At 35.3% G+C, this 21,460-nt stretch overlaps 1 protein-coding gene and 1 long non-coding RNA gene across 6 annotated transcripts in view; one reads left to right on the forward strand and one right to left on the reverse strand.

Moving 5' to 3' along the window:
- The window catches only part of LOC147832892 (uncharacterized), a 599,182-nt gene that overhangs the window by 567,040 nt on the left and 10,682 nt on the right, over window positions 1–21,460 (reverse strand). The gene's annotated exons all lie outside the window — the stretch shown is intronic.
- lekr1 (Leucine-, glutamate- and lysine-rich protein 1) overlaps window positions 1–21,460 on the forward strand; it is a 268,106-nt gene that overhangs the window by 228,179 nt on the left and 18,467 nt on the right. For all 5 annotated transcript variants that reach the window (XM_087293331.1, XM_087293330.1, XM_087293332.1 and 2 more), the window contains 3 exons: window positions 3,592–3,685; window positions 7,564–7,728; window positions 11,608–11,874. In XM_087293331.1, the coding sequence (XP_087149457.1) occupies window positions 3,592–3,685; window positions 7,564–7,728; window positions 11,608–11,874 (526 nt within the window). The remainder of the gene's footprint in view (window positions 1–3,591; window positions 3,686–7,563; window positions 7,729–11,607; window positions 11,875–21,460) is intronic.

Below are 21,460 nucleotides of genomic sequence, written 5' to 3' on the forward strand. Positions count from 1 at the left end.
TACATCAACAGAGTCCATTATACCAGGATAAGAGTATAGTTCTAGGAAATTTTAATTTTCTGTTGGTCTTAATACATAATGTAACTAAAAAAGAGTGAAGCTCAAAAGAAGAGTTTTGATTATTTTCCCTGTTAAAGCGAGATGCTAAAGGTCTAATCCGATTTAATGATGAATGCTAAGCTAAGCTAAAAGTTTTCCCACTATACTCAGAGTTCGGCTGAATGGATTCAAAAATTGTAAAACTCAACTGTTTAATTCTAAGTGACTTGTAAAATCAGCCTATTTCCAAAAAGCAGAGTGTTCCTTTGAGGTTTAAAATGTTCTGAATATCATCTCAAAGAAACGTAAGGTCAGGGTAAGTGGATGTAGGAATGTTGGTACTGTATGTGGCAATTTGATCCAGTCAGTCTGCTGGGACTTTGATGTTTCTCCTGAGCTGTTTGTTTTTGTGTACGTCTCAGTCTTCACCAATTCAGTATGGAAGTAGTCTGTCTACGGAGTCACAGTTTATGTCTCATGGGAGGAATGTTTGAGCCACAGAGGAATGTGTTGTAAAAATGGAATTTCTGCCAACTGTCTGTCTAGTCACCCGCGTTTCTCATATCTTCACTGTCTGTCTCGGCTAATAGCAGAAGAGCTTTTCAAAGGCTTTGACAACCAAGATGAGTCAAAGTGTAATCACAGTTTTAAACTCTCGACAAACAGGAAAGGAAAAAAAAAAGCATCTGATGTCTTGTCTGTTAGCCATGTTTACTGTCTGTGCATGGCAATATTAAATATATGGGGGTAATAATGAGGACTTTTTTTAGAATATGTATTTAATATTTCTGTTTTTCTTACATTTTTTGAAATAAGCTTTTCTTTAAAATATATCTGTAAAATATGAGCTCATGTAGAGTGTTGTGGTGGCCATTAGGACATAAACATTTTATTTTTTTTTTCATATTGTGTGTCATTTCAAAATATCCTGGCAAAAAAAATAATAATAATAATAAATAAATAAACTAGCATGTTTTCTTTGAAATTAAAATGTTTGACAACAATGTTAGATATAAAGCAATGAATGGTCAGTAAACCATTTGCAGAATGCATGTTTCTTGTCCACTACACAACAATTTCAGAAAAATTGACACTTCTGACAATAATGTGGTGTTGTCGAAATCTGGAATTATGCTTAACAAATATATTAATATGAATAAAAATCAAAGGTGTAAAAAAGTAAAGGTGCCATTACTTGCCCAAAAATGTGGTACAAGTACAGTAAAAGTGTCTGTTGTAGGTATTACTTGAAGTATGAGTAAAAATTTGCCCTTTTAAAAGTACACAAGAGTAGTGAGAATTGAGTATTATGCTGTTAAAAATACAGTTCGTGCAGGGATGTGTAAGCGTAATATTCTGTAGTCCATTTAGTGATCTTATATTAGTTTGTTCCTTAAAACCTTTCTTCCATTGTTTGTTTGTTCTGTCCTTCCTTCATTCATTTGTTCATTCCTTCCTTCATTCATTCATTTGGTCCTTGCTTTATTCCTCCTTTCATTCGTTTGTTCATTCATTCGTTCTTTCGTTCATATTTTTGTTTCTTTCTTCATTAAGTCCTTCGTTTGTTTGTTCGTTCCTTCCTTGCGTGTAAAGATTTTGGACATCTTCTTGGACATTTATATTGCTTTTATAAGGTTTGCTGCATTTATAATCTATTGAGGTTGTTCAGTATGTTGTGATTTACTTTTTATGTGCGATTTGATTGGAGGATTCACAGGACTGATTTTTCTACTTTAGCCAATCACCATAGACAAGAAAGAAATAAAGTAGTGACTGCAGGTTGAAGGAAAATAGTGGAGTAAAAGTACCCATACATCACTAAAAATGTACTCAAGGGAAATTAAAAGTATGCATTTTTTTAAAAACTACTTAGTATAGTATTTTCCTGATAAAAAAAAAAAATACTCAATTGCAGTAATTTAAGTATATGTACAGAAATGTGTTACTTTACACCACTGATAAAATACAGCAGTATGAATACAATAATATAGTAAAAAACATAAATACTGTATGTTTTATTTATGCTTACAAATATTTGTTTATGATTTCTGTCTGAAGCAAAGGTCAATATTATTAGCCACATATTTTTTTTCTATGATTATTTTCAATAAAAACCAATGGCTTGCCTAATTAACCTAACTTACCTAGTTAACCTAATTAATTCCTTTAAATTGTACTTTAAGTTGAATACTAAAATTTTGCAAAATATCTAGTACAATATCATGTACTAGATATCAGTATCAGACAAAATAAATAAGTAACTAGTTATTAAAAAAATAGCATTTTTAAAAAGGGTCCTGTTCATTGTGTTAAACAGCACTAAGGAATTTTTTGAAAAAGAATAAAATATTTACAGGAGAGCTAATCATTTTGCATTTAATGTAATATATTATGAACTGTATTTCCAACTGTACTGTGTTTCCAAGTAAACATTTTCAATATATGCATGTCCATCTTTTTTTGACAGCTTGTGTGAATTATAAATTTGTTCAGCTAGAATTAGCAGTTGTTGTGAAGTGCTCATTACAGTGTCTGGCTTCATTGACCCTATTTTTTCTCTTCTTCATTTTCTCTTTAGCCCTAAGGCTGCAGACCAGCGTTAGTCATAGTTTTATATAAGAATGTTTTATGACATGAGACAATTAACAAAAATAACAAGTATGTTTCCATAACAACTGGATCAAACACAGACAAATATGCTTGCTCATAAATGTATCACAGTAAATGTGTCACTGTGGCTTTTTAAAAAGTTTCTCTTATTTTTATTAAAAAAAAAAAACTTTTATCCTTATAGTCTAATTTTATTCTTTTTTTCTTACCTTTAATATTAAACACAGTAGTCAGATAGTGGTTCTGGCAGGTATGACAGCATGAGTCAGAGTTAGACAAGACATTTAATGGTCCTTGCGTTTTACAATTTGCTTAGTGACATATCAGTTGAAGTCAGAAGTATTAAACCCCCTGAAATATTACCCTGGTTATTTTTTCCCTAATTTCTGTTTAACGGAGAGAAGATTGTTTCAACACATTTCTAAACATAGTAGTTTTAATAAATCATTTCTAAAAACTGATTTATTTTATCTTTGCCATGATGACAGTAAATAATATTTGACTAGATATTTTTCAAGACACTTTTAGAGAGCTTAAACTAGGTAAATTAGGTTAACTAGGCAGGTTAGGGTAATTAGGCAAGTATGGTTTGTTCTGTAGACTATCGAAAAAAATATTAAAGGGGCTAATAATTTTGACCTTAAATTATTATTTTATTTTTAAATGTAAAGCTGCTTTTATTCTAGCTGAAATAAAAAAATAATAATAAAATAAGACTTTGTCTAGAAGAAAAAAGTATCAGACACAGTGTGAAAATTTATTTGCTCCCTTAAACATCATTTGGGAAATATTTAAAAAAGAAAGAAAAAAAATCCTAGAAGGGGCTAATAATTTTGACTTCAACTGTATAAGGGTTATTTTATAATTAAAGCTGCCTGTATGTTCTGTTGAATTACATAGCCTTTTGTTAGTGAATTTACAGTAGCCATTATTTTCTCACAGAGAGGAGCTGCAGAAAACACACATGGGAGAATTGGAGAGACTGGAGGAGAGCTTTAGAAGCAGGCTGAAAGCTACAGAAGAGCACAGTTTAAAGGTGTGGACAGTCACAAATTGAAACTTGTTATTCTTAGTCAATTCCATGATGTATTGATTGCTTTGTCATGTTTATTTTGATTTATGAAACACGTTTAATGGTAAGTCTCCGGTGTTCACATCATTTGATTTGAGTAACTCGCAGACCCCTATTAAGTATACTAGACTTTAGTGGAGAATTAAAGCATGCGGGAGGTCCAAATGTGTTTACTTTGATGGAACCAAAAATAATGGGATTTTCTTTGAATTAATGATTTTTGTTGGTGTTGCTTGTGAAGGTGAGAAAAAATATTAAATCAATCTCAGAAATAAAGGTACGGCAGCTTTCTCACACATTTATATCTAAAAAGTTTATATTGGTACATATCCTCATTTTAAATTTCAAATATTTACCAAATGTTTAACAAAATAAGAACAGCGTTGTCAGTATTCCCTATAAGTTCTTTCTTTTTAAGAAGGTCTTGTTTTAGCTGGAATAGACCTTTAAATTACATTTCAAGCTGAATACTAGTATCTTGGAAAAATGTGATGGCAACGCTAAGTTGAGGGTTATATTGCTCCTGAACCATATTCCAAATCAATCGCCTTATTTCCAAGTTTCCAATTTTCCACATCAAGTGCTGTGCTAAGTCATCAGCCAAAACTCAGAACAACAGCTATATTGTTGGTCAAAAACGGAAAGTTGACCAGTGAAATAGATTAATGTAAATGCCTCACAAGTCCACCAAAATATCATAATAAGCTAAGTTGCCTAACATACTACTCTAGGAATTTTAACACTATTCCACTTAAAAGCAGCACATTTTCTCTCTTTTCCTTCTGTCTGAAGTTCAGTTTATTTCTTTTTTTTTTGTTCTTATTATTGAAATTGTATTCATTTGTATATTTGTGGGCTGTGGTCTACCCTCAGCACGCTAGTATTAAGTGGAATGCTGTTTGATTTAGTGCAAATCACATTTAAGACTCGCCGGTTTCCTGCCATTAACACAGTAATGCATCCAAGTCTAGGTGGAAGTGGTCTCTTGCTGTCAAACACACACATAGATGCTGTTTCACACTACATAAACACTATTGGTTCTCTCACACGAACTCTGTCTGCACTCTGGGCTCCACAAAAAAACATGGTGGCCTTGGTCATGGCCGACTAAAAATATATGGCATGTCACCATCCCCCTCTTTGTTGTTTGTAATTGCTCTAACCATTTTATTCAGTTGCTGACAGTTCAATATTTCAAAAACCACAGTAAACCCTGTCTTTGATATGACAGAGTGCAGTCAGAGAGAATGGCACAGCCAGCTTTATTTGATTTTTTTTTTCTCACAACACGAGGATTAAATTAACCGTTATGAAAAAGGATAGATGGATTTTGTAGTCATTTTGTCCTGTTAGATGTTTTACTGTGCTATTTTTCAGTGGCAAAAAAAATATTGTGTTATGTAAGAATTCAGCATGTACATAAAGGACAGTGCAAATCAAGTGGCAAGGAACCAAAACTCCACCACCAAACAAAGCAGAGCTGCAGTTTAAAAAGTTCAATGTCTTTAACTATAAGAAATGAAAGGATTAAAATGTAAAGTAACAAAAACATAAGCAAAGTTAAATGTTAACATAAATATAAATACCACTACCTCCTCCCAAGCCTTCTTCACCTAAGGATGCCTTGGTGAAATCCAGAGTTCTTTCGATGTCTTCAGCCTCACAGACAAGCATATACATTTCCTTGCTAGTGCGATGTTTTGTTTTTATACTTACAAAGTACGAATCTTCTATGGTATGACCACAATCCACTTATTAAAGTAGACCTGTTATGCAAAAATCACTTTTATAAGTGATTTAATCATTGTAATGTGGCAACAGTGTGTGAATTTAGCCAAAAATAAATGAAAATTAGTGATGATCTTTCCCTCGATAGCATTAACAGCCCTGCGTGAGAAACAGCCGTCTTCCATTAGAGTTATCACCTGCTCAGCGACTAAGAGCATTAAAATGTGAAGTTTTAGATGAACACTGTTGTCTCTTTCTTTTGAGACGCTTCTTTTCATATTTTCAGTTTTTCACAGAGATAACGTAAGTGCTGTTTTTAATCTGCTGCTATGCTGATGCACAGGTGTTTGTAGCTCGCCCCCTTTTGAAAGGAGCACAATCTTATTTGAATTTAAAGTGACAGACACCAAAATGGCACAATTTGGATTACAGTCTAAAACAAGTAATTTAAAATAGTTATAAAACATTATTTGTGTGGTATTTTGAGCTAAAAGATCACATTACATCAGACATATTTAGCATCTTGTTAACATCTAGGGCATGTGTGTTCACGGCCGGATAGACATCATACGATGGCAAATTGGTCGACATCGCCCAACCCTAATATATATGTATGCATGTGCGATCACCACACACAAGCTATAGGCGTAGTGGAGAGACAGTGATAGAGCCAGTTCAGTGGATAGAGATGACTGGGAGGCCATGATGGTTAAGGGCCGAAGGGGAATTTAGCCAGAACATCCCTACTCTTTATGAGGATGGGATTTGTAATGACCACAGAGAGTCTGGACCTCGGTTTATCGTCTCATCCGAAAGATGGCACCCACGGACCGTTTAGTGTCCCCTTTTTTAGAAAGCACTCTCCACTGTGTTCCAAATTATTATGCATATTTTTTCAAGTGTTTCAATTAAAGTCATGGCTGGTATTGACCTTATTCTAAAATGCGGAAGGGCACCTGTTTTCGCGATTGTCTTAGAACTTCCGATTCAGTTGCCTATGGGAGAAATGACTAGGAATAATAAATGGCAGAAAACGGACAAACTTGCTCTACAAACAAATGTTTGCATGACTATACAGACCAAGTAGAATATTATAATAAGAAAATATCCAATTGTAACAACAAGCAGCGTAGCAACCAGTTTTTAACGTCAAAAAATTAATGGAAGTGAATGAGACCGGAAGTCTCAAGCCAAAAAGATTCAAATGGCAGCGCCTACTCGTCGGCGGAGAATTAGGTGAATTGTCGCAGTGCTCTTTCAATAACTAAAATCAGACCCCTGTGATAATTAGATTGCTAGGTGAGCCCAATTAAAGGAAAACTACTTAAGAAGGACATTCCATGTTTTTATGAAGACCTCAGGTTTCAAGCAATATGGGTAAGAAACTGAATCTCTTTGCAGCTGAAAAGCATTAAATAGTGCAATGCCTTGGACATGATATGAAAGCATAAGGTATATAAACAAAAACATTAACCATGATCATATTCTGAAAATGCAGCTCCTTAATTGACATTACAAAGCAGCAAACAGATATTTGAACCTGACAATGCACCATCTTAAGGTGTAAATAATACCTCTGTGGCATTGCATGCTATGGGCAAAAAAGGAAAGAAACTCATAGAGTGGTCACTACCCTCTTTGGATGTTTATGATTAAATTGGCATTTGATTTGAATAAATGTGACCTAGTGCAGCAAATTCAACAAATTACCATTTTCATTTCTTTATGATCCATAAAAATACCTACTTTTATCATTGGTATGTAAGTTCAATAAAATTCAAATTATACCTTTGATGACTTGAAAATTGTATACTGATTGTCATTTGCATCACTAATAAGAAAACCAGACGAATATAACATGTTTCATGTAATGTTTATTTTTATTCTAATTCAGCTTTATTTCATTTAATGAAAACCATATTTATATGTGTAGAAACAGCACTGCACTTTCTAGTATGGCCGAAATACATTGGATTTGATGTAACTATAGCTTCATTAAACTGAACTGAACTTCAGTTTATGGTTTAACTGCTCAAATAACAACCTAATTCTCATGCAACTTCTAAACTTTATTTGACCTCATCCCTTATTTAACCTTTATTTTCTGCACACAGATGGAGGCTTTTCTCCAGCAGAAACAGGCTGAGCAGGATAAACAGCTGAAACAGCGAGAGACAGAGTTAAGAAGAGAAGCTCATATTGAGCTAGACATTCAAAGACAGAAAAACCTGGAGCTGCTTAACAAATACCAGAATGAAATCCAGCAACAACAAAACAAGGTACAAACAGCTGATGTCTGGCACTCCCATGTGACCTCCATGTCTTGATCGTGGGACAGTAATGTTGCTGATCTGAGTAATAGTTCATCTACAGGGTGTCAATAACTATCAATGAGTCGATTTATTTTGTGAAGCAAAAACTATATTACAACAAATATGTCAAGGTTACCAAGATTTAGAAAAGGAAACCGAAGTACTTCACCATAGTTTCAAATTTAGTATCAAAATGTCTTCTTGGACATCCTTATTTGATTATATTTAATATAAACCTGGGACAAGAACAAACATGTTTGACTAGCTTGGGGTACATGAACACAAGACTCAAGTCACGCTCTCAGTTTCCCACTGGACTAATTATTTAACTCTCTGGTACATCGATTATTAAACCATAACAGAGACAATATTTTTTATCTCTTACTTAAGCCTTACTTTTTCAACTCAAGAATAGAATAATGTATAAACAATTCCACAGCAATAAGTTTTTATTTTCTTGAGTAATTAATCTAATTTGTGAGCAGAAAATAATGCTGTTTCATATTTCAATATCAAAAAAAATAGATGATTATTGATTTAGTCCAGTATACTAACTTTAACAGCGTTTAATGTTTGCCCCATTTTAATCTACTGCTCCATGTGTCTGTGTCCATGTCTTTCTCCCAGAAATTTCTGATTACTGTCTGTCCTTTCTAGCCTGATACTGTGTGTGTGTGTGTGTGTGTGTGTGTGTGTGTGTGTGTGTGTGTGTGTGTGTGTGTGTGTGTGTGTGTGTGTGTGTGTGTGTGTGTGTGTGTGTGTGTGTAGCCAGAGGAAGATCAGTGAAGGCAGCTCTATTGGTCCAGAAATGATGTTGAGAGGTTTTGTCTGTCTGCATGCCATAGCGAGGGTTTGCTTGGCAAGTCTGTTATGGGTAGCGAATTTTGGATGGGGACAGTGCTTCAGGACAGGTTGCTGGGATGTCAAAACAAACATGCTAACTAACTAGCTAACCAAGTGTCTATCTGTTAGGGAGGTGCATCTTTTAATTGTGGCCCCTTCTTATATCTTGATGCATAGTGAACAATACAGCAAGTCCTTATGATGTATTAAGATCCACAGTATCCAGAATATTGTCAGCATAGCACCAAGTTACCCAACTCAATGCAGAATTAATTGTGTATCTTAGACTGTTTGAAGCCCCAAAGAAGTGCACCTGCAGAGACTGTTGCATGCCCAGTGCGAAGCATAGGGGTGGATCAGTGATGGTTTGTCTCATAATATCATGGCATTCTTTTGTGCTAGATGGGCACGTGACTACCATGGTCAACCAAACCATTCTGGAGGACCATGTGCACCCAATGATTCAAACATTGTATCCTGAAGGTCTTGCTGTGTGTCAGGCTGATAATGTACCAATACACACAGTAAGACTGGTGACAGAGTGGTTTGATCAACATGACTGTGAACATCTCCTGTGGCCAGCACAGTCACCATAGCTAAATATCATGAAGCTACTTTGGGGTATTTTGGAGGATTGAGTCAAGAAATGTATCACATAGTAACCTGGCCACTATTCTGCATGAAGAATGGCTCAAAATCTTTCTGGCCACTGTGCAGGACTTGTATCTGTCATTCCAAAGATGAATATATATACATATTGGTTTTTTGCTACTCATGGCTATAGGTCCAGACAGAATCTGCGGACATTTTTTGCTGTTTATGCAGATAATTTAGTAAAAAAAAAAAACACCAGATTTATGCGGAATGGTTTTAGGACTATCATAACTAAAAACTTAATTTCTGAGATCAACAAATAATACATTTTTACCTTTTATTTAGGGCCAATCCCAATTCTACCATTATAGATATTATGACATTATATATGCCTTTGGTGATTTCCTGTAGATAAATACCAAAGAATAACACAACTGGAATTACTCCAGCAGTGGCGATCGTCTGATCTCATATGAAGCAAGAAATCGTGAGGACATATAATGACGTGTGCAGGTACTGTAGTGCTGTCCCAATTCTTAGGGGTACATTTTGAAGCCCTTCCCCTTAAACCTTGGTTGTAAGGGCAAAGGGGAAAGGGGAAGGGGTAGGGATACAAAAATAGAATTGGCATTGGGCCATAATATTTACAGTACAATGCAAATCCAATTAGATGCACTTATTTGTTAAACAAAGCAAGTCTCTTATATAATATCTCTACTAAAAGACAGAAAAAAATACTTTAAAAACTGTATTGTAAATAAATCATATGAACATTTTAATAATATTATTATTATTATTATATTACAATGCTATCCGTAAAATGAATAAAAACTGAATAAATATACATTTGCACACATTTACACAAGTCGATGGGCTAAAAATCTGCGAAGATTGCGGATTTCTGCGCAGATACCATGTGGGCCTACGCATCGCATAACAGATTACAAAGGTATTAGTTTTACCTGAATAAGAGCCAAAGTAAATTATAGTAGGGTTGTCTTAAGGTAGCATCAGTTTGATTGATAATCTGATTTACACTAGTTTATTATAATTTTTTTTGTCGGTTTAGTCCCTTTATTAATCCGGGGTTGCTACAGCGGAATGAACCGCCTCTTTCACACATACACTACGGCCAATTTAGTTCATTCAATTCACCTGTAGCGCATTACTTTGTACTGTGGGGGAAACCGGAGCACAAGGAGGAAACCCACGCCAGCACGAGGAGACCATGCAAACTCCACACAGAAATGCCAACCGGGGGTTGAACCAGTGACCTTCTTGCTGTGAGGCGATAGTGCAACCCGCTGCACCATCGTGCCGCCCCGCACTATATACTATTTTTCTTTTTTAGAATGTAGCATTATTACTGAGGTGCAACTGTCTATTTGCACCAAGAATAGCATCTAAATACACTTATTGGAAATAAAACTACTTTTTTTTTTTTTTTTACATATAGTACAAATATATAATACTGTATATTTATTTAGTGTAAGTAGCATAATCCTCAATTGTGTAAATGACATCTGTCACTATTGTGCTTGGTTTAAATGTTATCTCTGCCTAATGTCTACATATTGTAATTGTGCTATTTCCACCTAGTACTATAGTGCTATTTCCACCTAACTTTTTTTTTTTTTTTTGCACATAGTGCAAATCAGATCTTTACTATTTGTGCTTAGCATTGCTTTTTACATTCATAGCTATATTGGACTTAACATAAATACAATAAATAAACATTTCACATATGAATTTTTTATCTGAAAGGAAAGAGGAAAGAGGTTTCTTTTTTAAGACTACATCTTATCTAAAATTTCTCTGAAGTGTAGTCAGAAGGATGATATGGAAGTCAGTGGGGTTGCGAGGGGGAGGGCTTTGGGGGCTTAAGCCACTGATGTAATGTCAAAAGCCGTTGATCTTTTGGAATATGTTGCACTTAAAAAAAAAAAAAAAAAAACATTTATTTTGATATCGAAGTCCTTAAAATTAACATTTACATCACGCGCTCCACTTAACGCAGCGTTTGTGTCATGTAATTAGTCAGCTATTCAGCAGTACCTGTTTCTACCGGCAGGTGGGAATGGCACTGTTGTCACAAAATCCCGTCATCATAATTCATTCATTATTTTGAGGAGCTGATGCTAATGAGGTAATACAACTGTTTCGCAAAACTGAATAGTTCTAACTACTGATGAAGCTTAATATTTGTTTTCATAGTAAAACATGTCTGTAGTTTTGGTAAAATAAAATAACTATTCGGGGGGTGGGAGGGGGCTAAGCCCCTTATCCCTTTTGACCCTAGCAATGCCCCTGATGGAAATACAGATGTATGTAGTTGCAGTCATCAAATATTTATTTATTTATTTATTTAATGCAAACTGTATTTTCATGTCTTTACATTTATCACTCTAGATTCCCGCTGTCATTCATTCAGCCACACAGGTGCTCCAAGAGAAATTGTCGGTGCTGCAGGAGCGTGTTAAAGAGCAAGAGAAGGAGATGCAACATATTCATGAGAGCTCCTCTCAGAGGCAGCAGCAGTTACTGCAGGAACGCAGGACAGCAGAGGCACAGCTGCAGTACACCTTGCAGGAGCTGCGGCAGAAAACACTAGAGCTGAACAAGGCTCACAGTAACATACAGCAACTCCAAGAAGAGAGGGTCATCCTAGAGAAAGAGGTGAGGCACAACTCTCCATCTGTCTTCTTACACATTTGAACCCAGAATTTGAGAGATTGAGAAAAGCTATCAATTTACTTGAGCCAGAGCCTTTCAGTTCAGAAATGGATAAAGCAGACTGCACATTTACACCATTTCTAAGCACTCCATAAGAAAAAAATAGCAGCTAGAAGTAGACACATTTCATATATAAGGTTCAAAAAATTGCAGATTCGGTTTGTATCAAAGTTCTGTAGTCTCGGGTTTTTGGTTTGATTTGGTATGTATTGTAAAAAATAAAAAAATCCATTATTGTAACACCATACATCAGCATAAAATGTGACCTGAAAATACACCCACCTATTGAACTAATATATTATAATATATGATTGTAATATAATAGAACATTTATCAAGGAATAGGTTTTGAGTAATTCAAATTGTATCAAGTTTTCTTTTTTTTTTAAACTATAACTGTTTTAACTTTTTTAAGATTCTATACCTCTCAGTAAGCCCTTTCTCTGCCTCCTAAATCATGCATTAAGCTTCAATTGTCTTAAAATAATTAAGTAGAATTTTCATCTTTTTCGTCTTGTGTGTTTATTAGGTTGTATAAACACATTTTATTTGCAATTTTAGTAAGAAAAACTAAGAATTTTGTGTCGGTCCCTACATTCTGGTCACATTCTGGTTACGTCTGTTATAAAAACATTGTTCCATTCTGTAAAGCACTGATAGAAAAAGCATAAGACTTGCTCCAAGTGATGTCACTTCCTTTGACAAGAAATTCTGGAAGGCATTGAGACATTTATTAATTTGTTTCTCTTAAAAGTTTGTGCAAAATGTTTTTGGTAAACCAGTAGTAGATTAACTCATTCATTCATTTTCCTTTGGCCTAGTCCTTTATTTATCAGGGGTCCTCAGAGCAGAATGAACTGCCACTATTCCAGCATATGAAAAGTTCAGATGGAAAAACTTCTGTGCATCTGAAAATTTCTTCTAATATAACCATTTTTCTCAGGCTCCTATGTCTTGATTCAGTAATTTTACTTTTATGGCAAAGAAAAGTTTATTTCTTTGCCATAAAATTCTAGATGGCACTTAGAGGTTTTTGCATCTAAACTCTTCATATGTTTTACACAACGGATGCTTTTCCAGGCGCAACCCAGTACTGAGAAACACCTATAAACTCTCGCATTCAGACACACTCCTGCATAACAGCCAATTTAGCTATAGCGCTTGTCTTTTGACTGTGGGGGAAACCAGAGCACCCGGAGCCAACAACTGGAGAACATGCAAACTCTGTACAGAAATGCCCACTGGCCCAGTCGGGACTGGAACCAGCGACCTTCTTGCTGTGAGACGACACTGCTAACCACTTAGCCACCGTGTTGCCCTAGTAGATTAATTGTTTGATATATTTTATTAGATGTATTTCAGTGAATCTCTCATTCATTCTTTAAAAACAATTATACATTAAAGAAATACAGATATGTAGTTTTAGATATGAAGGTGTAATTGCTTCACATGTCCTTTGACATTCCTTTTCAACAGTTTTCCCTTCCCCCTGTTATGCTACACCTTTTTACATGTCACACCTTTTCCATTTTCTTTTCTAGTAAAAACACACTTTCTTGCAGCTTCTTGACCACAAACTGTGAAAAAAAAAAAAACTGCCAAATCTGTTTAAAAAGTTTAGGAAGTTAAAGAACATTTAGTAAAAAAAAAAGTAAATGTTCCTTATTTTATGTTAATAACAGATTGAGTTTACTGTAATTTTTACATTTATCCTATATTATTCCAGTTCTAGGAAAATTAATGAAAATGCTTTAAATGTACAGTACCAACACTTCTGGAAATTTTATTAAATATCAATTCCAAATGTATAAGGAAACTGTAAGTTCAGTTTATCATCACACGTTTAAATTCCGTTTAAATTAAAAAAGAAGAATTAGTTTTTTTTTTTAGGAAAAATGTTCTGCAAATCTAACAACAAATGTTTTAAAAGTACAATTTACAGTCAAGTGACATTTTACACGTAAGCTGTAAATAATATATGTATGTAGAAATCAACTAAACCCCTACTACAGCTAAATATAAACATACTGTTTCAAACATATTATTTGCATCAAGGATGAGGAGTTCTACCTCTGTTCAATTCAACGTTCCACTTGCTGTACAATAAATATGCTATGCAAAGTGTAATCATTGAAGCTTTTAATATTAACTAGGCATGACTGTCTTGTAATGAACTTTGGCTACAACACTTGATAAACTGCATTGAAACAAAATAATTTATTTGGGTTAAATGACTGTACTTTTACTGACCCCTCGAGGTAAAACACTGAACTGCAAAAACGTTTGTCAATTCAAACACTTCTTTAACCAATGAATTAACAATGAAGACACAACAAAAACAACCACATAGCTACTCTATATAACTTTCATATACATGGCAGAGGATAAACCAGTAACTTAAATCACATGCAAATAAATAAATATGCAAGCAGACACCCAGAGAGACAGGTTAATAAATGAAGCATGCAGAAGTGAGACTGTGGTGACGCACATCAACCGTGACCAACATCAGGATTAGCAACTGGAGTAACTGGATGCGCAGCCAATGACTGGCATCCAGAATTTACCCAGGTCAGAGAAGAGAACAGGAATAAATATCCAGAACCAAAATAAGATCCAGCAGAGGTGACATGAGCCTGCGTGAGAGTGTGGGAGAGATGAGTGAATCATTCCAGTCAGTCAGAGAGAGATAGAGCGAGAGAGTATTTGGGCCAGTATTCTGTTGACACGCATGCCTGTCTCTCCAGGGGGCGTCTGTGGTTTCAGTCACGACAATCTTGTCAGTTCACTCTCTCATATTCTCCCACTCGCAGACTCCAAAAAGCCTTTTGCCGCCCTTGGGGTCCACCATCTACCCCCACCCGCCCCTTCTCTCTCTCTGTCCTGCGTGTCTCGCCAGTTCATCTAGTTCAAGGTGCCGTGACGTGAATTTCACAGCTGACATATTCCTTTATGCTGGCCTCAGAGCGCAGCGTCTCTCCCTCTCTCATCTCCCTCCCCGCTTTCAAAGCAAATGGCTTTCTTTTGTGGGAAAGATTTCGCTGCATTTTAAGAATCCATTAAAGCTATCTAAGATCTGACTGTGATATAAAATCGATACCTAAGGGCATTTAACGCTTCACCTTTCATAAGAAGCACCTTCTTGATGTTCTTTTCCCTTGCTCCCCCTCTCACGCTCTCTTTTTCTCTTAGCCTTTTCATCTCGTCTTTGAACTGTGCCTGCTCTCTTTAGAGGCATGGGAGATATTTTCAGACTTTGCTTGATATTTATGAGGATTTATGAGGCTGCAGGTTCAAGAGCAGGAGGGAAGTGGGAAGGACTGTAGCTCTGCTTCTAAATGAAGTGTGCTGCCTACCTAGACGGTATTTTTAAGACATCACAGACATGCTATTGACGCAGAAGCTGTTCTAAAACATATGCTGTCTTCAAAAAGACCAAGGCAGTGCGGATATGCTAATCACAATGATAAGTGAATTGATTAATTCAAGATGGTGGGTGAGTCCCAAGAAAGGTAATTAAATTAGATCTAATCTACCTAACTGTGTTAATGAACATAATGAAATCTGGTTTAAAAGTGATCTGTTTTACTCAGTATTTCTTTTCTTTTTTCAATTTGTTGGCCTATAGATTTGTGTGACTAGCACAACACTCTAATGTCCTTATAATAAAGTAAACCAAACATTTAAAACCTTACCCTTAAACAAAACATTTTTAGACTTTCAGATAAATATAATTTAGGGCCAGTCCAAACCATTTTAAAAAATTATTTCTGTCTATGTGGGCACATTGGTCATCACAATGTTGCATAAACGAATACATACCCTATGACAGGGGTGGTGTTGCGAGGGATGAAAGGAATACACGTCCTTAAAAAAAAACATTTTCTAATTCACCCCGCCAATATACCCCCACTTTCAAAAGGTGATCTACTCTAATCTTAATAATAGGATCATAAATGGTTTAATAAAAAATAAACGTTTTTTTAGTTGACAGTCTTTTAACAACAAATTGTGAAGCTTTGTTACTTGTAAAAAAAGAAAAAAAAAACATTGATAAATGAACCCACTTCTCATTTACAAGTCTGTTATGAGCCATATCATAACTCTTGAGCCTCCTATCTCCTCCTGATTTGCAGTTTCTGTTTTTTTCCGTTTTTTTGACAACGTAATTTTCTGCATGTCTTCAAATCTGAAAATATGATTTATTTAAGTATGAGTCCAATATGATAGTTTTCCACAAAATAGGTTGATGTGGGCATTGTAGCACTTTAAATGAATGTAATGCCTGTTTCATTCATACTTGAGCAGAAATTCCATATATGCCTCACAAAAGTAGTTGAACATTCCAGGAAATCCCTAATATGGATGAAGGCATCACGCTATTGCTGTAGCTGAATGAAAATAAGATCTGAACAAACATAAAATGGCTTTAACTGATCATTTACACAACCGTGACAATAAGTGGTTTATGTGTTTTTAAGTCGATTTATAATTCGATGCTAACTGACATAGCATGTTTCAGTAGAGTATAGCTATAAAATAATATGCTAGATGCATGAACTCGCTGTGATTTAACTATTACAGAAACAGATGTGACTGGCTATATCATATCTAGATAAATATGTCTAGATATCTCTATCATATCTAAAAAGCTAGTACAATTTACGTTTTCCTGACTAATTCGCTTGCATTTACATTTATATGATGCACATTTTATTGATTTACAGTTATTTTATTTCACTAAAACTACACACATTTCATACTCTGAAAACAATATTAAGCTTCATCAGTAGTTAGAACTATTTAGTTTAGCAAAAAAGTTGTATTATTACCTCATCAGCTTCAGCTCCTCAAAGTAATGAATGAATGAAGACAGTGCTGTGGTGGGATTTTTTTTAACACCATGTGACAACATTTTTATTTAAGTGCAACATATTCCAATAGATCAGGCACTTTTGACAATACATCAGGGGCTTAAACCCCCAAACCAAACCCCAAAATGTGTCTGAAAGACTAGCATAGCAGATTAGCATACTGCTGCATCTGCAATAAAGTAGGAAATTAAATATGAAAGGAATGTGGATGTGACAAATGATTGACAGGGCATGTAACTGAGCAACAGAACAGTCAATTATTAAAGGGTTATCAAACCCTAAAACACATATTTTGAGATGTTGACAGATATGTGTGCCACATTGCTTAAAACACTAATACGACACAGATATTTTACTATTGAGAGGAAATTGGTTGTTATGCATTGTTTAGAGCAAATTTGTTCTTCCTGTTTAGAAAGAATTTTCAAAAAAACATCATGGTGAGGTAAATCCTCAGTTTCTGAGTAGTGAATGGTTACCATTAATACACAGTGACCAATCAACATGAACCAATCAATCAAGTTAGATCCAATCAACATGAACTGTTACCAATAATATGCATGAAAAAGTTTTGTCTGACTCTTTCGTCTCACTTGTGAGTAATTTACTTGTTACAGTGTCATTTCTCATGGGTCTTCAGTGCAGTTTCTAGGTGTGCTTTTTAGGTGCAAGCTGTTGGCTTGCTGTGGCCTAATAACATAGAAGGAAAACTAGTTTGTTTACCCACAAGTTTTTTTTTAACCTGGAAATGGTGAAATCTGGACTAACCAGTGTTCTGTTTCCAAGTGTGGTAACACAAATGAGTTTTCCCTTGTTTCCCCACAAATCAAGCAGATTGCACGTGGTGAGAGCTGTTGGCTTGCTGTGGCGCAACATGCAAGGGAAATTTGTTTATGCTCAAGATTTTTGAATCTGAAATTAGTGAAATCCAGATTAGCAGTTGTCTTCTTAAAAAAAAATAATAAAGATGTAATTCCAGTTCATGTTGATTTTACTGTCTCCACAAATTTAATAAGTGTGTGCTTAAACATACTTTGTTTATTCATATGGCCATGTAAGATATTATCATCAAAAGCACTCTTTCAATTTTAGAAACCATAACTCATCAAAGTAAGAAGTTACTAATTAGTTTACTATAATATTACTGGTGGCAATATATAATACAATACAACACAATCCACATTTTATAAGTGCAACATGACATTTGTGGCCATATGATCTTTGTATTATTTATAAAATTATTTTTAACAGTGACAGTCGAGAATACTCTCTCAACTATTGTTTTACAGTCACAAATAATACTATTAAAGTTAAAAAGCAATATAAATCAATATGCTCTACGTTGTGAGCTTCTTGGCTGGCAGTACAAAGTGAAATCATTGTTTTTTCAGTGTTTCTGTGCATTAATTCATAAATTCTGCACTATAATTAATAAAACTAATTCAGGGGAATTTGGTGAGGAAAATTCTCCACTTTCACACAATTCTCGATCTCCTAAGCATGTGTGGGTTTGTGTTGCTGGTGTACAATTGAACTGTTTTTATGCACATAAACTTTTCATTTTTGCAAACCCATCCCTCTTTCCACATACAACACTTCCACCTCAACACATATGAAAACACTCCTTTTACAATATATATATTTTTTTTTCCTCATTTCAGATGTGTGAAAATTCCCTGTTGAGACAGGGGGTTTCATGACCCTTTAACAAGGTACTGCAGTAGTACTGTATGTCCCAAAAGTGCATATTCATGTTACTTAAAGGTATTTCGATTTAACTTAATAGGTATCTTCTCATGCTAGTAGCATAAGTAGCTGAAGTGGAATGCAGCATACATGATATACATTTCAGAGTGAAAGTTCCGTTTTTTTCAGCGAACCAGATCATTTCAGTTTGTTTTAATGAACTGGATTAAAAAAATCTGCGATGATGTAATGACAATCAACCCATGTTAAATCAACATATCAAAACTATATAGTCAGCAATCATAATTTTCAGTCAGTTAAAATCTCACCATAATCTGAAAAGATTTTTACGATTAAGTTTTGCAACCCAAATGAAGCATGATTCACTTACTGTTTAAATTCCATCATGGTTTTCTGTTATGAAATAAACCTACATTTTCCCAGATTCTCTTATTTAAGCCATTTGTTTACCTGTGCTGAGGCTTAATCAGTTGTCCATGTTTGGTTCAGACGGTACTGTTCTGCTATATGTCAGTCACAGTCTCGAAATATACCCCTCACAGTAATGTCACTAGCTCCATTGAGTGAAACGTGTCTGAGATTGCGTGTCTGTGAATGTGTTGCTGTGTCCCAATTTGTATATTATCCGTCCTAAATAGTATTCGTAAATTTAATTAGTATGTTCCAAACCATGTATGGTAAAAAGTGTATGCCAAAGATTCCCACATAGTCTACTATTTCCGGTTATAACTCAAATTGTGGAACCATACTCTTAACAAGAATATTGCCCACAATACATTGTGCATTGGACGTTAATTCAATTACAACTAAAAACTTAGGTAAAAAGTGTAAATAAACTACAAATTCCGCAGATGCGGAAGACCAGCCATCAAGTAAAGGCTTTGGTAAAGGTAACTATTGACTATAAATGACTATTAAGTAATAGCTAGCCAACTGGAAAATATTTGATTAATGTTTTCCGTGTTATATTTCATCTGCAACAACAATGTATACTTATATCAAGATATGTTTGGAAATTAACTTCTAAATGCATAATTATTTAAAGGAGAAAAGGAGATTTCTCTGCATGAAAGACTTGAGAATGGTAGATTAATCTGCTGCTGAATCTACACTAAATCTACAGGAAGGTAATTGCATATAAAAGACATGTGGATGATGTGTCGAGATGATTGACAGGGAATGTTATGTTCTTGTTTCGCATATAACCCACGTTCCCTGAATAGGGAACGAAGCTGTGTGTCTGGAACCAGAAATATGTTAGTGTGTCAGACAAACTATCACTCTGAAGTTCTGAGCTTTGCCAATTAATTTGGCCTTCATTTGCTCGTGTTCTCACTCTTCAGAGATCACCCTTTGCACAGGATATCAACAGGCACAAAGGGTACTATAAGGCGGAGCTAGATGCACAGCAGAACACTTTTGGTTTACAGAGAAACGTCACTTTCAGAAGCAGGAGAATGAAAATAAAGTAGGCACCATTTTTAAATAAACAGCAGAGACATTACATCGTAATAATATATACATATAATAACTAGCCATGGTCGACTCGAGCTCAAACAAACCTTGTCGTTGTCTTGATGTACAGCCAAAAAGCCAAGAAAAACTAAATCTGCTGTGTCCTGTTGTTGTTTTACAAGCCCATCTAAAGTGATACTGGTTTCATGTTCTCCAGTTTACATCCGTTTATATTTGAAAAAACTAACTTTTTGAGCTCATATTAATAACGTACTCATGATTATTGAAGCTCTCTGATATCCAATCCTGTCAGAATTAGACAAACACAAGAGTGAAGCACGAAAAAACAAAGAAGTAGCCAGAAAAAAAGCAGCAAATGATGTTTCTGCAACCTAAAACATGAAAAAACTACCATGTTAAACTATTATCATCACCTTATGTCAGGGTTCTGTCACTATGGTCTTGTAAATTCTTTTTTTGGTGGAAGAGCTCGGACACTAGCTCTGTCTGGCCCTGTTTCTGTCATTGTGTGTCTGTGTGCGCGCCGTCATGGGTGTACACAGAGTGTGCGCGCTCCCGCTTGACGCGCGTGCTCTTGTACTCGTGTTTGTGTTTTCGTCTGTTTGCAGCATGGTGTTTCATTCCCAGCATGTCAATCCAGTTGGTTACGGTTTTGTTCGGCGCTGGGATGAAACATGCACGCTGCGTGTGTGAGCACACGGTGAGTGTTTTCATTCATTGTGTGCTCGTGTCTTTCATCTGTTGTGGCTCTGTGTTTACATTGTGGTCACGTGCTTGTGTTGTCATGAACATGCGGTTAATGAGTTCTCTCATTGGCTGCATGTTCTTGTCCTGTTTTATGTGAGGGCATGGCTTGTCTTGTCGCTGTCATGCGCTCTACGGTCTATTGTCTAGTCCCACCCCACTTGTTAACCCATTATTAGTTAATTATGTTCATCTGTTGTGTGTTAATTTGTTCCTGCTTATAATCTCCTCATGTCTTCTGTTCTGTGCCAGTTCGTCGTCGATCTTTCCCCTGTCCTGCTGGTTCCAGTCCTGCCTTGTCTTGCCTGCCCAGTCAAGTTTGTTTGTTTATTTGTTTTAATAGTGTTTTTCCCTCTCTGGGTTGTTTGTTTTGCCTTTTTGTTTTATTTGTATTTCATAATAAAATCCTTATTTATCTGCAATTGGGTCCTCGCTCCTTTTCCCCACCTGAGACCGTGACACCTTATGGACTATTATGAACTCGTAATGATGGAATTACTTTTAAACTAGAGGTTACATGTACTGGTAAAGATTAAAGACACAGATGAGAGGTTTGCACTGACTGTGGGCTATATATATATATATATATATATATATATATATATATATATATATATATATATATATATATATATATGTGTATATGTATATGTATATGTATGTATATATGAGCAATATCACACGAGTAGCAGTGTGATATGGCTATATATAGGCACTGGTGGGAGGCGT

The sequence above is a fragment of the Danio rerio genome, chromosome 18, assembly GCF_052040795.2.
Source record: "Danio rerio strain M-AB ecotype USA chromosome 18, GRCz13ab, whole genome shotgun sequence".
NCBI lineage: Eukaryota > Metazoa > Chordata > Actinopteri > Cypriniformes > Danionidae > Danio > Danio rerio.